This window comes from Eucyclogobius newberryi, unplaced genomic scaffold (assembly GCF_026437365.1).
Source record: "Eucyclogobius newberryi isolate DKJ021-1_F unplaced genomic scaffold, fEucNew1.0.hap1 SCAF_16, whole genome shotgun sequence".
Classification (NCBI taxonomy): Eukaryota; Metazoa; Chordata; class Actinopteri; order Gobiiformes; family Gobiidae; genus Eucyclogobius; species Eucyclogobius newberryi.
The window spans coordinates 19,744,054-19,764,327 of record NW_027315790.1 but is presented as its reverse complement, the minus strand read 5'-3'; the positions used below and the strand labels follow the sequence as shown (position 1 = coordinate 19,764,327).

At 38.1% G+C, this 20,274-nt stretch overlaps 2 protein-coding genes across 2 annotated transcripts in view; both read left to right on the top strand.

Annotated features, from left to right (window-relative positions):
- The first annotated feature begins 891 nt into the window (after positions 1-891).
- gtf2h4 (general transcription factor IIH, polypeptide 4) lies at positions 892-18,117 on the top strand. Its single transcript, XM_072447814.1, has 14 exons — positions 892-998; positions 1,788-1,906; positions 3,664-3,768; positions 4,884-5,015; positions 7,509-7,694; positions 9,758-9,866; positions 11,103-11,171; positions 11,312-11,395; positions 14,250-14,409; positions 14,502-14,632; positions 15,083-15,130; positions 15,239-15,317; positions 16,426-16,487; positions 17,930-18,117. Exons 2-14 carry the CDS (start codon positions 1,788-1,790, stop codon positions 18,038-18,040), a joined length of 1,395 nt encoding a protein of 464 aa, XP_072303915.1. The 5' UTR covers positions 892-998; the 3' UTR covers positions 18,041-18,117.
- A 524-nt stretch (positions 18,118-18,641) lies between these two features.
- The window catches only part of sh3bp5lb (SH3-binding domain protein 5-like, b), a 31,551-nt gene continuing 29,918 nt past the window's right edge, over positions 18,642-20,274 (top strand). The window contains exon 1 of the mRNA XM_072447813.1: positions 18,642-19,075. Within this exon, the coding sequence (XP_072303914.1) occupies positions 18,821-19,075 (255 nt within the window). The 5' untranslated portion in view covers positions 18,642-18,820. The remainder of the gene's footprint in view (positions 19,076-20,274) is intronic.

Genomic DNA, 20,274 nt, shown 5'->3' with positions numbered 1-20,274 from the left:
GGAACCAAAAATCTATTCAAAAGTTTCTTCAGTGTCCCACAAGGCTCAAATCTTGGGCTGCTTCTTTTTATTATCTACATAATAGACCTTGATAAAGATATGACAGATACAAACTTGCCCCTGTATGCTGATGATTCAGTCTTTCACTCGTATTTTAATTGATGACTGTTTATTGTCTTTTAAACCACATATTCAAAAAATAGTTGACAGGCTAAAACTAGAATTAAGTTTTTACTTTAGTATAAGATCATGTTTGTCACTTGAAGCCCGTAAGAACGTAAGAAGCTCGTTACTGCCAGTCTTTGAATGAATTCCAGAAAGAGATGAAATTAACACGCTGGTTTCGGTTGATTCTTTCAAATGACGAACATGATGCAGATTGAAGTGTTTTGTTTGAGACTGTCGCGTTTTCTGATTGCCTTTTGAGTGTATGTGAAATGTTGAGTTATTGGACTATTGTACTGCTGCCTCTTAGCCAGGTCACTGCAAATGAGGTTTTAATCTCTTGAGATTTTTTATCCTGGTTAAAAAATACATGTATCTGAAGGAGTGGTGCAAGAAACACAAAATGTTCAAATAATTTTGTATCGTCAACATGTAAATAAAGTGTACTACCCACTGCTGTTTGGTATTCATGCCACCTGGATGTTTAAACTGTGCACCAAGAATAAAGGGGATGAAACCTGTTTGCATTTATGTATCTTATGTATAAATAATTAAACATTTCAAATAAATACAGGCCTCAAAGTCGAACTGAAGTTTAAGCATAAGACTTTTAAGAACTATAACTGTTAAGAACTATACTCAGCGGAAGAGGACGATGTCTCATTCTCTGACAGAAGCACGCATGGCGGAAGACGTCCAATCACAGCCCGCGTTGCGGTCACGTGACCCCGAAACATGGCGGCGTAGCGGTGCGGATTTGCTGGAGCTGTCTGCTGTAAACAATGTGCACTGATCTTTATAATTGTAGATGAAAGCAGTTTTATTTTCCAAATGTAAGTGATATTTGATCTTCTGTTTATAAAGCCAGACGTTTGTTGTTTATTCTGTCCACGATGTTTTTGTTTGGAACTAAGTGTTGCTCCTCTGCCTTTGAATTACAACGCGTGTAAAAGTTCTTGCGAATAGAACATCATCTACAATATAAATCATTTGTAAGATAGACCCTTGAAATATTTGTAAATATATCTAATCTAAATGCTCGAGCAGAGGTAACTGGAAGCAAAAGTGAAGTGGAACATAATGTGATAAAATGAAGACAATTGGAGTGACTGCAGAATATTATAAAATGAGAAAAGTCAAGGTGGTTTTAGCAAATGAAAAGCACTTGGATACATGAAGTTGAATGACATTTGCCATTGTATTTTACACTTAATTTATGGACCAATACACCTCATATCTCAAATGTTATACAAATTCCAGGCTAGGAATGTTTTTTTCTTCTATTCTTGTAATGTAAAGGCAAACTAACTCAACATTTTTAAAGACTTAAAGAATTCTGATCTCAGTTTGCTTTTAGTTTGAACATTCTGATGATTATTCTGTTTTTAAAGGGTGTATATCCTGTGTGCACTTCTTCCATCCATCCTGCTGGAGGATAATATCAATTATTTGAGATTGATTGGTTGTCTTTCAAAACGTTGGTAGCGCGCACTGGCCAGTTACTGTTTTGTTTTACTTTATTGGAAATGGTCAAATGTTTAAAAATCAGACTTACCCATCAATAATGTTTGCGGGAGTGCGTTACCATAGCTTCATGTTGTAATCCTCTCTTTGTTTGGCAGATGATGAAGCTCCGAGTACAGCTGCAGTGCAAGAACCTGCATGAGTACTTGCGCGAGCTGACTCCTGATCTCCTGGACCGACTCTACAACCATCCAGCTACATGTATGGCTGTGTACAGGTCAGAGGTCATGCAATACTTCTATTAAGGTTGTGCAGATCGATCCTAGATATTGATGTATTGATACCAAAATGAATATTCATATTGCATCAATAATTGAGTTTTAAAATCTCTTTTTCATTATTTACTTTTCCCCACAAGTTTTTCTTACGTTTAGCAACAGTTGTGGCTCATTTGATCAGCGGTAGTTCGTCTCCAGCAGCGTGCTAACTCCGCCTCTTTCCTTCTCATTCATTCATTTTATTTATTAATACAGGGAAAACCCAATAAGTACCCTGTTAAAACACAACACAAAATAAACAACAAACAAACACAGGATACTAAAACACAAATAAAACATTCAATAACATTAACCAATACATAAAAACACATTTACACATACAATGAGCAAAGTTGTTGAAAGTATTTTTTTTCCTGTCTCTGTGTGGACACGATGGGATTGGAAGATAAAAATGTCCGGAGATCTCATACGGTGAATACCTGAACTGATGTGCAATAAACTTTACAATAAACTTAAGAAAAATAAATGAATAAATACATAAATACCATTGCATGTGATCACGATAGTAATTGCACATGAATATGTGTCACGACGGCACATGGATTGCAGATGAATAATATCACCATAATTTGAAACTTGAACTGATTGAAATGTAGCCTGGATTAACTGTTTTCTACAATTAAGAGGAAAACGCATTTTATTCTCGTTCATACCTACCTACCTACATACATACATACATACATACATACATACATACATATGCATTTAGAAGGAAATGAATAATTTAAAACAATCTAAATAATACATAATGTACTATTATTTTGTGTTGAAAAGGTCAGTTTACTGTTTAACCTTGACCTAAATAAGAGCATTTTAAAATTATTATTTTCCTATCAAAATCAGTGTCAGAGTATTTTCCTTAGTATTGGAATCAAGTTTAAAATGTTAGTATTGAAACAACAATACTTCAGACAGAACAATATAACATACAGTAAGTCCTTTAATTTGTGAAAACCCTGTGTGTTAGTGCTTTTATATTTTAATTCTTGAAGAAATACACTATTGAAAGGTTTCTTTGCACATATATTAATAATTTTACCTTAAACTAAAGTATTTGGTTGCAATACTGGCTTCGATATTATGTGCAATGGAAATATCTTCATATGACAATTAGAAGAATGTATTGCTATTAATAGATTTTGACACAACAAAAAGCAAATTGTTATAAAACACAAACAAGGGTTAGGAAAAAGGCATCTTTGTTTGTTTTCATGTCATCTGAAGCATTTTTCATATCCACATTTACTGACTACTACTTAGCCGAAGAAAGGTGAAATTATTAGAATCGAAACTATTAACTGGATGAAATTTTATAGGAGTAGACTCTATACACAATGCAGATTTCAACCACATAATTGATTAAAACAAGAGTACTAGACAATAAACTCCAATATAGTAATTTTCAGACACAGTGCTGTCTAAAAGCTCAGTATAATTCTAAAAGTGTTCAGGAAAGGTCCAACGTTGTCTTATTTATGAATTGTTTTTTTTTTTTTTTTACACTTTTTACTTTGATACATGCTCAAATGAGTATCTAGTTTCGATCCTACTCCTAGTCGTTTGGCATCTGATACTAGTGATACTACCGCATAGTTCTGCACCGTCTCTTCCGTCTGGTCTATTCCCCTGTGCTCCGTCTATAGTAGATCAGACCTCTTTCTGCAGAGCTGTGTCACTGTGCTTTACCTCTCCACAGGGAGCTGCCGTCTCTGGCCAAGAACTACGTGATGCGGATGCTGTTCCTGGATCAGCCTCTGCCCCAGGCGGCCGTGGCTCTGTGGGTGAAGAAAGACAGTCAAAAGTGAGTCTCATGGACACATCGTCTCCTCTCCGCGCCGCCTCTCAAACTTTGCCAACCAGTTTTTTTATCAGGAGTTTAAAACCAGACTTTTCTTCACAGTGTGAGAAATATGTGTTTTAGTGACGTCTGCCTGAAATAGCGTTCTGATTAGGGCAGCACAATATATTGCAAAAGTATCGATATTGCAATATTGGCTTATGCAATAATCAATATTATATGATATTAAGTATATCACAGTAAGATCGTTGTTCACCAATCCGACATATTCTAAATTTAAATCTGTATTTAAAATTAAAATGTTGAAATCTATGATTTTCCTTTTTAAGTTTAATTTAGACATAATTTAGCCTTGTTTTTGTATTTATTTTTTGACATTTTGACTAATACTTCATCAAGGCATGACCATATTTGTTTTAATATAACTACTATAAATATTTTTTTCAAATGATATGTTCAAATATTGGAATTATATTGTTATTGCAACACAGAGTCTTAGTCTTATACTTACTTTATTGATCCAGATAAATTACTTTGACACAATACATGAAAATAACTAAATTAATAATAACCAAATAACAGTAGTAATTTACTTAAAATATTCATTGTGTGTGTGATTAATTGGGGACTAGGGATGTCACCATTATTCGGTTAATCAATAATCGGGATTATTCAGGTCACAATATAATCGTAAGAACCAAATAATAATAATAATCGTGACCATTTTAAAAGCAAACTTACCGGTATGTATTTTTTGTTCAGTATACAGCCAAAGAAATAGACCTAAATGTAAAGAACTTTATTTCATGTGGCTGCTGTTGTCAAATTTAACTTAATTTTTGTCTTTTAGAAAGTACATTTTTGTAAAGCCGGTCACATGATGAACAGTAACAACAGAAAATGAAAGATTTCACTTTTGTTCTGGCACTGTCTAAATAATCATGAATAATCGTTAAATAGTGATGTTTGTTTCTCACAGTAATCGTAACACTAACATTTGATATCGCAACATCCCTAATGGCGACTGGGAATACATACTTTGTTCTATGTGTAAAAATGCTTTAAAATACAGTAGTTCTGCCCTAGTATTATTCTCTGCCTGTGGTCTTATGATGCAGGGACCATGACGAGTGCGTGTCCATATTGACCGGCCTGCGGCTGTGGCACAGTCAGCAGCTTCAGGGCGGCCTACAGGGGTACATGCTAAACCCCGTGTTCAAAGACAACCTGAGGATCGCTCTGCTCGGAGGGTAAGCGTGGAGCGTTTTATCTGCTCTTCAATCACTACGGTTACATATAACGTCAGGAAAACCGGATAAGCACGGATGTAAACCTTAAGGGCTCTTGATTAGAATTAGAAGTCCCAGTGTAATCACACTAGGAGCAGCCAAGGCGAGACATTCGACTGCGTGAGGTAATAAAAACTAAAATATTCTTTATTATTTGCACCGCAGAGAGCAAATAACTCGCGTAGATATAGTGACTGAAACAAGAAGCTTTTACAAACTTGGAGCGCAGAGGGATTTACAATTGTGTTCACGCTCCTTATCAAGATTGTTTGGTGCTGTAAGTGGCTTTGCTCCAATAAATTGAATGTTTTGTAATTCTGTAATAGATCAGAGCATTGATTTGAATTATGATGCAATTCTGATTAATCACAGTCGTTTGCTCCGCTGCAGATACGCTCACTGCAGAAGGCTCTCATTTGGATATTACCTGATTATTTAACATATTTGCAGAACATCAAATCAGGTATTCATCGATTTAAGAGCACGGTACATCATTATTTTATAGTGTTCAATACGGCGCTGGGGAAAAATACATTTTCAATTAAGTGATTTTATGCCTTTTAATTAATTCAAAGTACTTATAAAAGATTATCTACTGTGCCAGTGCTCTTGCTTTTAATGTTTTAATGATTTTATGCAACAGTTTTATTGTCATTCTATTGTTATTCTGTTCTGTTTGTTTTATGTGTTTTTAAGTGTTTTGTGTTCAACAGGTCATGTAAAAAAGAGAGAAAATAGAGAGAAAAAAAGGTCTCATTAACTCTGACACTTTTCCATCAATTACCCATAAGTGGTTATAAATGCTTTTTTTATTGCAATAGATGGAGCTTGTCAAACCTAATTTAATACATTTTATATACATGTCGAAAATATCCGTATTTGTCAAGCCTCACTGCTGCACAAATCCTCAAGGTAATACTTAAGCACTAAATGACAGTAAATTCAGGCTTAATTCTTAGTTCTTAAAGTTGATTAAGTATTTAGTAGGTCGCCTAAGAGTACTCCAAGTCATAAACTTACTTTAAAGTGATATTACTCAAGCTGAAGTACAAAGTAGTGGTTTGAGTAGGAGTAAAAACATATTTGGGGAAATCGCTACTTCTAATACTAGTAATTGTAAGAGTAATTGTCGGAATATGTAACATCTGATTTTATAATTTGAAGGTACTTTGAAATCATTTAAAGGACAAAACATTAAATAATACATACAATCTGTGCATTCGAATAATTTCTATTGTCAGGCTACCCCAAATAAATTGTCTGTTTGCTGTAACCCGACCCAACATTTTTGAAGTGGTTCGGTAGGTAGGTAAATTCTTATTTTTTTTACTGTGAAGGCAAAAAAAAGATACAAATTTTGCCATTTTTTGAGTGACCGCCAGGGGTCAGGCTTCAACAGTCAATGACGGAAAACGTCATGAGACTAAATCTCCCGATTTTAAGATATTTCAATCGACCTTATGTACGCCGTTATCCTTTATTTTGAGCGGGGGGAACATGCGGGGGACACGGGCGCCGCCATGTTTGTTGTGATGACGCTGCTGGGCGTGTTTGCCTCCCAGAATGCAATGCGCGAGTCAAATTTAAATAAAGCCACATCATGACGCAGAACGATATGAGCGGTGGCCAGGCCAGTGGCGCTGACAGAGCCTAAAGTAAAAGACAATGTGGGTTCCCTCCTGCATGGTCTGTAATACAGAAGCAAATGGAAAACCGAAAATCAAGATGGTTTGTCGTTTGGGTGATAGGTTTACCAATGCTATAAAATTATTCTACACGGCGCTTTAGGAAAGACCGTTCGGTGAGTCGGCGAAATATTTGAAAAATAAAAGAATTTGGCATTTTTTTAACAAAATGCTGATTTTTTTTTCCCTTCAGTCGGCTAGTTTTATACCGGGTCGGTCGGGTTACGGCAAACAGACCTATTATTTTGCTCAGCCTCAACATAAAGCTTTTGTCTCTTGTAGGAATGTCAAGATTGTTCAGTTTATCGATAATCATGATTCTCCAAGTCAAAACATAATTTACATAAACATAATTTTGTAAGAACTAAACTAATAATGGCAAATTTGGAAGCTACATTTTTATCTATAGTCCAAAAAATACACCTAATGTAAAGTACTTATTTTATCTGGTGGTTTATGTCACATTAACCTTACTTTATCATTCTTAACATTTTAACAATTTTATCAAGCTTGCCTCAAATGTTAGGAATAGTATTCATGAAGCTGATAGATTTCATTGTGGTTTGGTCATAGTGTCTCAGAATTTGTAAATAATCATTAAATAGTATTGTATTTTCTCACAATAATTGTACCTCAAATTATACATGACAACCCTAGTCACTTGTAGATTTACTAGTGGGATGAGAAACCGAAACTTTTCAGAGTGCTGTTACTCCATCAAATATAATACTGCAGTAAAAGTATGGCCTCTGTGTGTATTTGTGTCCAGGGGTAAGGCGTGGGCAGACGAGGGCAGCAGCCTGGGTCCGGACCGTCACGCTCGGGACATTGGGAGTCTGGACAAATACGCCATGGAGCGTTGGGAGGTCATCCTGCACTTTATGGTGGGCTCCCCCAGTGCTGCGGTGAGCCAGGACCTGGCCCAGCTCCTGGTGCAGGCTGGACTCATGAGAAGGTACAACTCAAGGCCAGATACAAGAGTGACCAGAAGATCCACAAGTAGACTTCTATTATGGATTGGTGTTTATCATATCATAATGAGGGGTAATAAATGATGATCACAGATGACATGGGTCTATTTAAAATAAGCACTAAAGGAATATTGAAATAAAACGTATAGCAGTCTACAACATCAAATTGGTAAAGGGATATTTGTTTAATAGTTTGTTTGCATTTTATGTAATTGGGCATATTTGATCTCTCTCCTTCTCCTTCTCCTCCTCTGTGATCCTCCTCCTCTCTCTTCTCCCCTCCTCCTCCTTCTCCTCCTCCTCTGTGATCCTCCTCCTCTCTCTTCTCCCCTCCTCCTCCTTCTCCTCCTCCTCTGTGATCCTCCTCCTCTCTCCTCTCCCCTCCTCCTCCTTCTCCTCCTCCTCTGTGATCCTCCTCCTCTCTCCCCCCTCCTCCTCCTCTCTCCTCCCCTCCTCCTCCTTCTCCTCCTCTGTGATCCTCCTCTCTCTCCTCCCCTCCTCCTCCCTCTCCTCCTCTGTGATCCTCCTCCTCTCTCTCCTCCCCTTCTCTCTCTCCTCTGTGATCCTCCTCCTCTCTCTCCTCCCCTCCTCCCCTCCTCCTCCTTCTCCTCCTCCTCTGTGATAATTGTTACGACAGTTTCCTGTAAACAATGATCAAGTAAAGGGTAACCAAGAAATAACTTGAAGCAGAAACAGAGTCTCTTGGTCTCTTTCAAAAGGTGGAGGTTTATTCACTCGTGCACAGTGGACAAACACCCTCACTCTCCCTAGACAAGATCGTTCTGTCCCTAGCTGACATTACAACTACAGAGTATGCCTTTTATAGGCGGTACAGACATTTGACACGCATGCAAATAAATGCTGTGCATGTCCAGCGAGTTGTTCTGTGTAAATTTAGTGAAGTGTAAGTATTAGTCGTGCTCCAGGATCTATTCGTTTTGGGATCGACTGGTGCCCACGTTGGTATAATAGGTTAAAGGACAGAAGAATGTTTAGGACAGAAGAATGTTTGTACTTCATCATTGAACCAGGAATAAGCTAGGATTGGAACAGTACTAAGGCAGAGTAAAAAAAAATTAAAAATTTACCTAGCTACCGACCCACTTGAAAAATGTTGGGTCAGGTTACAGCAAACAGGTTACAATTTATTTGGGGCAGCCTAAAGATGGGAGATATGGATGCATCACAATTGTTGTTTTAGAGATGTGCAAAATAAGAATATAGAGTATGTCATCTGTAATTAAAACTATTAAAAATGACCTCAAAAAGAGACTAGTGTAATCTCCCAAACAACAAGTGATACTTCTGTTTTCTGTGGTCAATTTGATGGTCCAACCTCAACCCAGGCATTTATTTAAAGGCACATTTTATCGCATTCCTGATGCATTGGTACAATATTGTCTGAACATTGTTGTTGAGATAATGCAAATTGAGATAAATTGTCAATATAGCCCATCCTTAACCAGGACTGAACATGACCCCGAGATACTTACATACTGGAAGGGGCAAGCCACCTCTTCCTGTTGAGAACCATGGCCTCGGATTTGGAGGTGCTGATTCTCATTCCAGCCGCTTCACACTCCAAGTTTGATGGGGCCATCAGTACAACATCATCTGCAAACAGCAGACAAAAGATCCTGGAGTCCCCTCCGACCCCTGACTGCACCTAGAAATTTAGTCCATAAAAACAATGTACAGAACCGGTGACAAAGGGCAGCTCTTGGCTGAATCAGAACTAAACCAAGAATTTCTCCTTTTGATCAAGAGACAGTTGGTCATATTTATCTGTTTTTGGACTTTCTGCACACTTGGCAAACTTATACTAATTATACCCAATCAAAATGATATAATATTCGGTCAAATCTAAAAGCCAAAAAATGAAAAACAAATACCTGTTAAGAGAAAAAAAACTTTGTTTATTGAAATTTAGATAAGATGAATGTTATAATAAGTCTGGGAACAACAAGGATGCAAGAGTGTGTTTACACTAGCAGCCCAGCTAGTAGCTACATGACGCTAACAGATGAACATGATTTGTCTCTTACAGTGAGGCCGGAGAAGCTCCCTACATCACCTCCGCAGGGTTCCAGTTCCTCCTGTTGGACACAGCCTCCCAGCTGTGGTACTTCACCCTGCAGTACCTCAAGACCGCTCAGGTACACACAGTACTTCAATATACAGTACCTCAAGAGTGCACTCTGTACAATACCAATTATATCCCGATATGGTGATAATATGCTATTCAATATATTAAACATTATATTAGGGCGCATCCGCCCTCTCAGACGTTTTAATCCGGCCCACCGAACACATATACATACATATATTCTTTTTTTGTCCACTATTTTATAAAAGGGAACTCTCAAGCTTCTTAATTTGCTGTATGGTACATACAAATAAACCTGAATTCCCCTTAGTTCCAATCAAATCAATCACTCTGGGAAGCATCAAGGTCAATTTGTACTCCAAACCCACAAGTAAAAAATTAACGTAAAATAAAATGATAAATGAAATGAATAGGACTTTTATATGGATTCTGCCTGGACATTTTTGCTTTATTACAAGTCCCTAAAACTATTTTTTTGTCTTTCACCTGCTGTACATTTGTGCAACAGTGTCCACATAGAACAAGGCTATACAATGCTATTCATTTCTTAGAGTTTTTATGGTTTTATTTTTTGTGTTATGTTCGGCCCGCGACCCAAAATGAGTTTGACACCCCTGCATTATATCCTACAATGAATTGCTTAAAAAAAAACAAAAAAAACACATATTTTTAAGATGGTAAAACCTTGATGCTCATGGCATATTTACAGAAATGTTTAATAAAATGCACTGTTCTGCTAATATTCATAACAATATATTAATTGCACCCATTCCAAATAAGGGTTCCACTTTCAGCTGTAGCTCTCCTGTCTGATGTAACGCAGCCTATACAATAATTACAGTCATTATTGTAGGTATACATGGGGCGCATGTGCGGAAAAGCACAGGCTGTTCTGGAGTAGATCACTATTTTGTAATCTGTTGCTTTGAGACAAAGCTTCACCAATCAACTATAAATCATTTTCATCGAGCATACTTTCATGTATACCATATGGTTGACAGTTGAAGTACATGCTTGATATGCATTTCAGTTGGCTGAATACTTAGGACACCTGACTGTGGGTATTTACTGTTGTGTAGATACAATTCAAATTTGAAAACACTAATTTGTCCCACATTTGGTTGGAAAATAGAATAAATAAATTACAGTTTCATGTTTAGTTTAGTTTTATGTTTCACTAAATATTTCCACAGATACAGAAGATAAAATTAAACCCTACTATTGTGACTTTCAGTTCAAATGGGATTCATTTTGTGGCAATAAAATGTTAATAATTTTGTTTTAGTCACGAGGTATGGACCTGGTGGAGATTCTGTCCTTCTTGTTCCAGCTGAGCTTCTCCACTCTCGGCCGGGTGAGTGTCCTTCACAAACCCAGTTCTCAAAACGGTGCCTCTATTGAAACTCCCTAGGAAATGTTACTATAATATCTTTGGGGACTTGTGATATTGTGTGTTAACTATCATTAAATTGTTTGCCTATGTGTTCATGGCAGGATTACTCTGTGGAGGGCATGAGTGAGTCCCTTCTCACTTTCCTCCAGCACCTGCGTGAGTTCGGCCTGGTCTTCCAGAGAAAGGTGGGTGCTACTGATTAGAAAACTATCATCATAAAGGTGACATATTCTCCACATCAACTTTTGTATGTTCAACCAAGATATAATGTGACAGTAAAATGTAGGACTATGCCTGTTTTCACACTGTCACTAGTTAAGTCGTCATAAAAGAACTTTCACTCCGAGAGCGGTGCGTTTGGACCAGTGTGAACATCTGGACCCCTTGAAACACCAAACGGCTTGAAACAGGTGCTATCGGAGCGCTGCAGAGCTGCCACATGCAACCTGCCTCAGACGAGGCAAATTGGATACATTTTTATTATTATTATTATTTTTATCAGTGAGACACTCCTGCCTCCGCACAGCAGGTAAAGCCTCTGTACACCGCTCACCATCGTGCCTCATCCGCATTTACCAAAAGACCAGCACAGACAGCACCGGGGGAAGTGAGTGTGTACATACGTGTGCATGCGTTTCCATGCAGCTCTTTTCATTTGTAGCCCGTTGTCATGGAAATAAGTTCTTTGGTTAGCTGATGCCTCTGAAGTGGCTCATGGTGCTGTGTTTGGGCTGAATGAGGCGCGGTGCATGTGAACAGGACTGACCCAAAAGTGAAGTAAACAGAACTAGATCTAGTGCACGCTGAGACCGCTCCAGGGGGCGCTCTAACATGTGACAAGCTTAAAACCTCAGAAAATGTTTTTACCTACCTCTTTTTTTTCACCCACTGCGCTGTCCTTACTTCAGTGCATCTCTGTGTAGTCTTCATAGATGTTTTTCAAGAATAAAAACACAACACATTTTGTTGAAAAAATCTTTCTACAGCAAAATGCCACAGTGAAGAGACAGCAACGGAGAATCAGTTCTTAACATGAAGTCAACACGCCTATTTCTATTATTATTATTATACAGTTTTAGATCAATATTGTAGTTTACAATGGACAAAATGTAAAATGTGGATCTGATATTAAAGATGATCTCTTATCTAAAGGACCTATTCTATGCTAAACTGACATATCTAAATGTATAACCATGTTGTGATGTTTCTGGAGTTTATCCTGCTCTCAAAACACCTCTGTGAACATCCTGTTGTCGTAATCCATGAATCTCTGTCTTTTTAGAAATCCGTGCACCTCCATCTGGCTCATCGTGATATGAATAATTTGGCTCAGATTATTGGGGAATGTTAATCAGACCACAACACCAAATATCAGGCGTATAAAGGAGACACTTTCTGCCATATATTGGCTCAAAACCAAACAAATATGTTAACTTTAGCAAAATGGTGGTTAGCAAATGACCACCTCACCAAGTCACTTACTTAAAAAAAAAAAAAATTCAAAACTGTATTATATAACAGCAAAGTATTCCTTCTTTAATAGATTTATGATATTCACATGCCTTGCTTTGTTTCCTTGCTAATTAGTATTTTATTCTTAGTCATAATTTCTGGATTACAGACTTCACATGTTGAATCTCAAGACAAGGTGGTTGATTTCATTGTAATTATTTTTAATGAGAGCCCTTTCAGAAAGACCATTTTGTCAGACCGTACATCCACATTAATAATAACCTCATTCACGGCTTTTAAAATAATCACTATTAATACCGGCTTTCATTCACATCCTCTTCTGCTCAAAGGCCAACTAGCTGAAAGAGAAAATGTCAAATTATATCAAACTATTTTTAATAATGCTGTAATTTTGCAATATATTACAATATATAGTTTATTTACCGGTCAAACTGCAACACAAAGTCAAATGAGGTATAGAGGATCATGATCAGGTAAATTGTCTACTGTTAATCTGCACATTGTGTGGTTTGATAAGTATACTATCAAAACATTTGTGGATATTTCTTCTGATATTAAGCATTAGAATACCAGCCATTAGTAGAGGATTACCTTCTGCTCCAATCTGAGGGAAGGAAAAGGGCACATACTCAAATCTGAACACAAACTAAAATATAAACATGATAAAACAATATAAATATGACAAAAACATTTACAGATTTTAGATGATAGGGCACCGTTTATTTACATTCTTTGGTTTGTTTGTGCTACATGAAGTGCACTTTTTATTGGCATTCATTCATTCATTTTCTACCGCTTGTTCCCTTTCGGGGTTGCGGGTGACTGGAGCCTATCCCAGTGACTTTGGGCCTTAGGCGGGGTACACCCTGGACAGTGGCCAACTCGTCGCAGGGCCAACAATTGGCATTATATATTTCAAATTGTGAAAGGAGGAAGTGTGCGCGTGAATCTATCAGGGCTGGAAGATTAATTGCAATCCATTCAAAATTGGAATGAACAAAATTAGCAAATTGCAAATGCTGCCCTTTTTGAAGTATCATAATTTCCTCCACAAACAACTACCATTAAATGTCCTGTCTTATTTTGCATAAAAACAGCTTAACCAGTAGTTTAGATCTGATTTTATTTGTCATAGGCCTGTTTCAGTCTCTCCTGGGCACGTTTAAAATGTGAACTTTAAACAAATCTCATTATTAAAACAGAAATGGCCATTGCAATACCTAAAATCTACCAAACTTGTTCCTAGTTCTCAGAAACCATTTGGTACATTACTAAATGCATGCATTTTCATCTTTTAAATAACTGGCTATCTTCTACTTCTACAGATGCATTGATCAGAGAAGTATTTATTCATGGCAATTACAAGGTTGTATCGCAATTGGATTTAATTTAGTTACTTTTCACACCCATAAACATCATATTGTACACTCCTGATTTAAAGTAGGGCTGTAACTAATGATTATTCACAAAGAATATTGATGGTGATGTCCAGATAACTATTATAAAAATACAATTACTTTTTACAGTTGACCATTCATGAGTTGAAGTGTATGTTTTGTGTCACAGCGAAAGTCCCGACGGTACTACCCCACACGCCTGGCCATCACCCTGGCCGCAGGCGTGACCAGCAGCTCAGCCCCGTCTAACTCCCTCACCTCCAGTCCCGGCTCTGGAGAAACTGGCTTCATCGTTGTAGAGACCAACTACAGAGTCTATGCCTACACAAGTAAGTCTGCACAGCAAGTTCACAAAAGCTATTTACCGTGAGTCTGTACACAATCCCCGTCCGGTTCTGATCGTCGTGATTGTCTCCTCCAGGCTCGGAGCTCCAGATCGCCCTGGTGGCCCTCTTCTCTGAGATGTTGTACCGCTTCCCAAACTTGGTGGTGGCTCACGTCACCAGGGAGTCTGTGCAGCAGGCCATTGCCAACGGCATCACCGCTCAACAGGTATTCAACAAAGGCAGGGCAATATGTTGATAAAAATCGTGCAGGCGTCTATGTGCTTTTTTCAACTCGTAACGTTTTCCCAAGTTCCCGAGGACCACATGAACGCAGCATAAGAAGCAACCATAACTCTTCTGATTGAAGGCGGCGTTTTGCATTTGTCTTTGTTGTATTGTATAATTTAAAGTTACAACATATAACTTAATGGGCTGCCACCTGCTTGGCTCCATAGCAAATAGTCTTCCTTTACCTGGATTGTTCCACAGTATGGCATCAAATGTATCTATCTTTCTTGTATTTAATTTAATTATTGAAAAATACCTTGGAAAAACATGCATTGTATTGTGAGCAGGCTTTCCTTTCCACAAACCCGACCTGTAACTTGTCTTGGTGGTGCCCGCTTGTCTCCATGGAGATGTAGTTTCGGTATTAAACGTGCATTTGTTTCCACAGATCCTCCACTTCCTGAAGACGCGCGCTCACCCGGTCATGCTGAAACAGGTAGGATGACACAGCACACCGACTCCTGCCTTCTCTCATGTTCTTGTGTTGTTTACGCCCCTGCTGATCATGCTGCTGCTGCTGCTGCTGCTGCTGTGTGCATTTCAGACCCCAGTGCTCCCTCCCACCATCACAGACCAGATCAGACTGTGGGAGCTGGAAAGAGACCGGCTGCAATTCACAGAAGGTACATTCAGTTCAGTTGACGCTTTGTAAACACTTCCACCACATCAGCAGGGACTTGCACCTGGAGACTCAATTCCAGATCTTTAGCCAAATTTGCCTGGTCGGAGGATTACCCTATTGTGCTCGTTTTGCTTGATTGAGAGGAAAACGCGCTGACTCTACACGATAAGGTCCCGCCCATACTGAGAATCAAACCAAGGACCTTCTTGCTGTGAGGCGAGAGTGCTGGCTATTGAGAAGCCATGTTACCAGTTGTGTCATAGTACGCAACAGGTTATTATAAAAGTCCAAAATGTATATAAAGGATCCGCAAGTGTCGTATTATAATTACATTACAGACAAACATAACATGTCTTAATATGTGAAAAAAAGAAAATTTTGCTAAGAGACATGAGTTCAGGGATATGGCACAGGCTGACTAGTTGCCTGCTGCCGTTTTTCCTTTACAATCTCCTTTTCACCCACAAACCAAGGAGCAAGAGGTAAATTTGGTAAAGTTTCCTCAAGTCAAAAAATCAACTGCTTTTGCATTGTGGAGGACATCAGTCAAGGTCAGCAGTGGCTCACTGAAACAAAGCCCTTATGAATAATTCAATGGCCTCTGTGTAATGATTGGTTGTACACTGCCCTGCTCTGTGGTCATGGTGAACCTCGCATCAATAAAGCCCTGTTTTTTAAGACCCTAGAGCACCATGCATCTATATAGAGATTTATTTGTAGAGGTGCATTTAGAAATTTTAATACATGCCACTGATTCTACAACTTTTCTTTTCAGCAGGTCTGAGTAGGAACAGCAGAAGATTCAATGTCATCCAATGAGATTCACCATAGACATAAACGAAACATCACTACATTAAGCTCTAGGCATTTTTGCTCTTGACATGATCTAATATTATAATTGGGATTATTGTGGTCAGACTTGAAATTGTGATTATGTGAACGGTACGTAGTGAGAAATGTTAGATTTTTCAGCGTCATTTGTGTTTCATGTTCATGTTAGAGGAGTGGTTTTTCTGGTTAGGACAAGTGCCTATATCGTAACAGCTTTTTATTTTTGTCGTGTTGAGCGACGTATTACTGAACATTACCTGTCCCGTATGTGTCCACAGGAGTGCTCTACAACCAGTTCCTCTCGCAGGCTGACTTTGAGATGCTGCGAGATAGAGCTCAGGTAAGGATCCATAATGTTGTTACAGTTTTTCTAAGAGCACATTTTAAACACAGTTGACAAAGTTCAACCTTCTTTCGCTAGGAATCGAATCTACTGTGTAATATGCAACAATTTATTGGTGAAAGCTGTATTTAAAGGCTTAATTCCCAAATTGGCAAGCTTTTTCCTCCCTTCTTTTTAATGAAAAGAATTGCCAATTGTTCATTCTTGCTGCAATTCACGTCTCACTCCCAGCATCTGTGTGAGTTCATTATGTATGCGTCCCTCATATTAGCCAAAAGCTAGTGCTATTAAAACTGCACTGCATTTACAAGTGATCACAGTAAAAAGAATAAATGACCACAATTGTTTGACTTTCCCTTTGCCTCCCTGGACCTGGGCAATTGACATATCTTGCATACTAAATGTGTTGCACACATTGCTAACAGTAGAAGTGGGACCAAGTTTAAAGTAAGGCTCAAGACTTTGTCCTCACGTCTGGATCAAGTCCCAGGTCAAGGACGGGCAAGTCCAAGTCAAGATTCAAGATTTGTCCCGGGCCACACAGAGAAAAAACACAAAAAACACATGAAACGGATAGAAAACATGACATTCACTTTCAATCACTGCATTACAGAATATGATTGTCCCAAATACTATGCTTTGAGTTTCAGGTTCTTTCAAGTCCTATTCCCAATTACCAAATACTGCTTGTATTTTTGAAATGCATTATTTTTGTTAATGGTCTTTAAAAATCCAGGTCACAAATGGAGACACGGAGTGACAATGGGGCAAAGCACAGTACATCTACCTATTAACTGTACAGAAATGTGTTTTCTACACATGGATCTCTGTGACTTGAGACAACTTAATAATTCTTCTCAAATAATACAAGTCCAAGTGAAGTCCCAAGTCTTTGTCCATTTTATCAAGTCTCATAGTGACTTTACCTATATAAAGAATCTTTGTCATTTTTGTCATTGGTTTGAGTGTTTGAGATTTATTTGGGTCTAAAATGATATAGCTGGTTTTCAGGAATCGTCTGCATGAGATAAACATGTTCAAATCAAATATAGCTTTTCCTGATAACAATTTGAATGCTGATTTATTCTTATTGATTACATAAACTTTGGACATATTGTCCACATATTTATTTTCTGTGGTAATTTGGTGTAGTCTCAAGAGGATTATCCAATCAGAAAGCCGAGTGAGCCTCACACGAGTCTCTCATTTGGGTTGCTAGTTCCTAAATCTAAATCCAGTTGGTTTAACACTGCGTACAGTAAGCCCAGCACCTGCAATCATTAATCAGTGCTCGTGCAACCTGTGAAACACTTCTGTAACTGAAGGTCACAATCCAAACACTTCTAATCGAGATAAGAATTCTTCATGCAACTTTGCTCTTCTCTACTGCATATACGTATCTGTCCTGAACTGAGTTTTGTTGTGGATTGTCACCCTAGGGCATGGGCTGTCTGGTGTGGCAGGACGCCCCCCACAGGGTGATGGTGGTAACGCCTCAGGGACACAGCGAAGTCAAGAGGTTCTGGAAACGACAGAGGTCCAACACGTAGCACCTCATCATCGTCACAGAATAATGATCCGTTTTCTTTGTATAAAATTTTGTATTAAATTTGTTCTAGAAATCAAACTCTCTGTTTTTTGTTGTTTGTTTTGAAAAGTGCTACATTATGCAATGTGAAGAAGGAATAAAACATATTGACATTTTCCTCTTAGTCTAGAAACTCTAGTGGTGGTGAGCAGAAAGGAGGAAGAGATGATAAAGTTGATTAAAAGACATTCATTCAGACTTGTTAATTGGTGTTTTAAAGGCATAAAAGTGGGAAAGGCCTTTAAGATTCTTTATTTTCTTCAGTGCAACATCTGGAAACCTGGGAAGTTATTTCAGGGAGACACCATCCTTCAGCATCACGTCTGCCATGGAGTCCCTGTCACTGGTTGGGTTGATCCACAATTTTTAAAATATAAATGTATTTTTCAATAACATCATAAAATCACATCTGTAAGCAGAGTATTATAGCCTGTTTCATTTCAAATTACTTGTATAGTGACACAAAAGCCTAAAAAATCAAAGTAAGCATCATCATAGTCACTGAGAACCACAGAGGCTCCAGTCTGTGGTACAGACACGCCCACTGTGATGCTGATGCTGAAGTAGCCCAGGCTAACAGCTAGCCTAGCCTGCTACACCCACAACATGCTGCTAGTTAGCATCATGTGAACCGATGACATTTTATATATATTTTAGACTTTTCATCATCTCTAAATTTCGAGACAGTTTTATTTAAATCACCGTATCAGTGACGACCGGAACACCCCCCAACAGGCCGTGAATGGAGCCTGGGACTGTCCATGACTCCTCTGCGGGCTCGGGGTGCCCTAATGCGGCCGGGCTGCGGGAGGAGACCCCGGGGGAAGAGGCGCAGGGCGGTGAGGGCAGCACTGTGATGTCCAAGCGGAGAGGCGATGACAGCACCGCCGCGGAGGAGGCGAGGGCTGCCGGGGAGGCGCAGGAGGAGGACGGAGAGAGGAGGGAGAACGCGGAGGATGAGGGCAAATACGAGGAGGAGCTGGACCCCAGAATACAGGCATGATTTAGGCTTATTATTGGCTTGTTGTTTACTCCTAAATTGGCATGAACAGAGCTAACAAGTGCTAATATGGTGTTTATTGGATGTATTATGGTTTATTGGAGCAGGGTTTCAATAACTTAAATTTTCATGCTGTATGTGTCATCTATAACACATTTACTAGATTTAGGTTTGTTATGAATACAGTTCAGTTTCAACATAATTATATCATTTTATAAACAAAGTGCTTCACATGATAACAAAATAAAACAAATATTAAGCTGTAAAAGTCAGCAGAAATAGACAAATATCCAACAAATATAACCTAAAATCACTCACATCAAATAGAAACGACCTAGCTTAAAATATGGCATTAACAAGAAAATTAAAGAAATCCACTGGAAAATAATTAATAGAATATACACAAAGTGGGACAATTAGATGAATGGAGAGAATGACAGGCTGCTCAGGATTTGACACCTGGGTTACATGTTTATCTAAAGGCAGGCTCTGCAAAAGAGATAATACTGTACATATTTTTTTTTTTTTTTAAATGTACTTTCTACAAATAAATGTGGTCCAAACATAAAGTATACATACTGCAAAAAGAAAATCAAACAATCAATCTAGAATAGCAAAACATAATAACATATTACATCCATGAATATAACAACATTGAATATATGTTTTTAAACTATTCCATTCCGCACCGTGTGATATAAATCTTTACATTTTAATTATTTTTCAGTATCTATATTTTTGCAGTGTTTTATAAGGGGCACTTTCAATGGAAATTATTTTGTCAATAATGATTCAACCATAAACCCTACAAACACAGAATACTGAATAAGGGATACTGAATCAGTGTCCTTGTGCTATAATTGGAGAGTCTGTGTAAGAGTGACAAAGAAGCAGAAAGTATAATTTACAGGGTTATCAGATTTTCAGAGAGAACGCAACTATGAAAAATAGCCCAAAACAACCAGACCCCAGATCCACAAAAATAAGCCCAAAGCAAAGCAAATTAGAGTGCAACAGCCACCCCTGAATGTGCGCTGATTAAATGTGACTTTTAAAACATTTTTAATTTTTTTTTTTACATCTGTAATAACTTTTAACCAGGGGTGGAAAAAGTACTGACTGTTTGTACTCAAAAAAGTACAGTTACAACACAAGTACTGCTGCCAAAATTATACTCCCAAGAAAAAAATACTAGT

Coding starts and splice junctions, on each gene's coding strand:
- gtf2h4 (XM_072447814.1), top strand. CDS start 1,788: ATGATGAAGCTCCGAGTACAGCTGCAGTGCAAGAACCTGCATGAGTAC. Junction 5,016..7,508: donor AGGATCGCTCTGCTCGGAGG/GTAAGCGTGGAG, acceptor ATTTGTGTCCAG/GGGTAAGGCGTGGGCAGACG. Junction 16,488..17,929: donor TGCTGCGAGATAGAGCTCAG/GTAAGGATCCAT, acceptor TTGTCACCCTAG/GGCATGGGCTGTCTGGTGTG.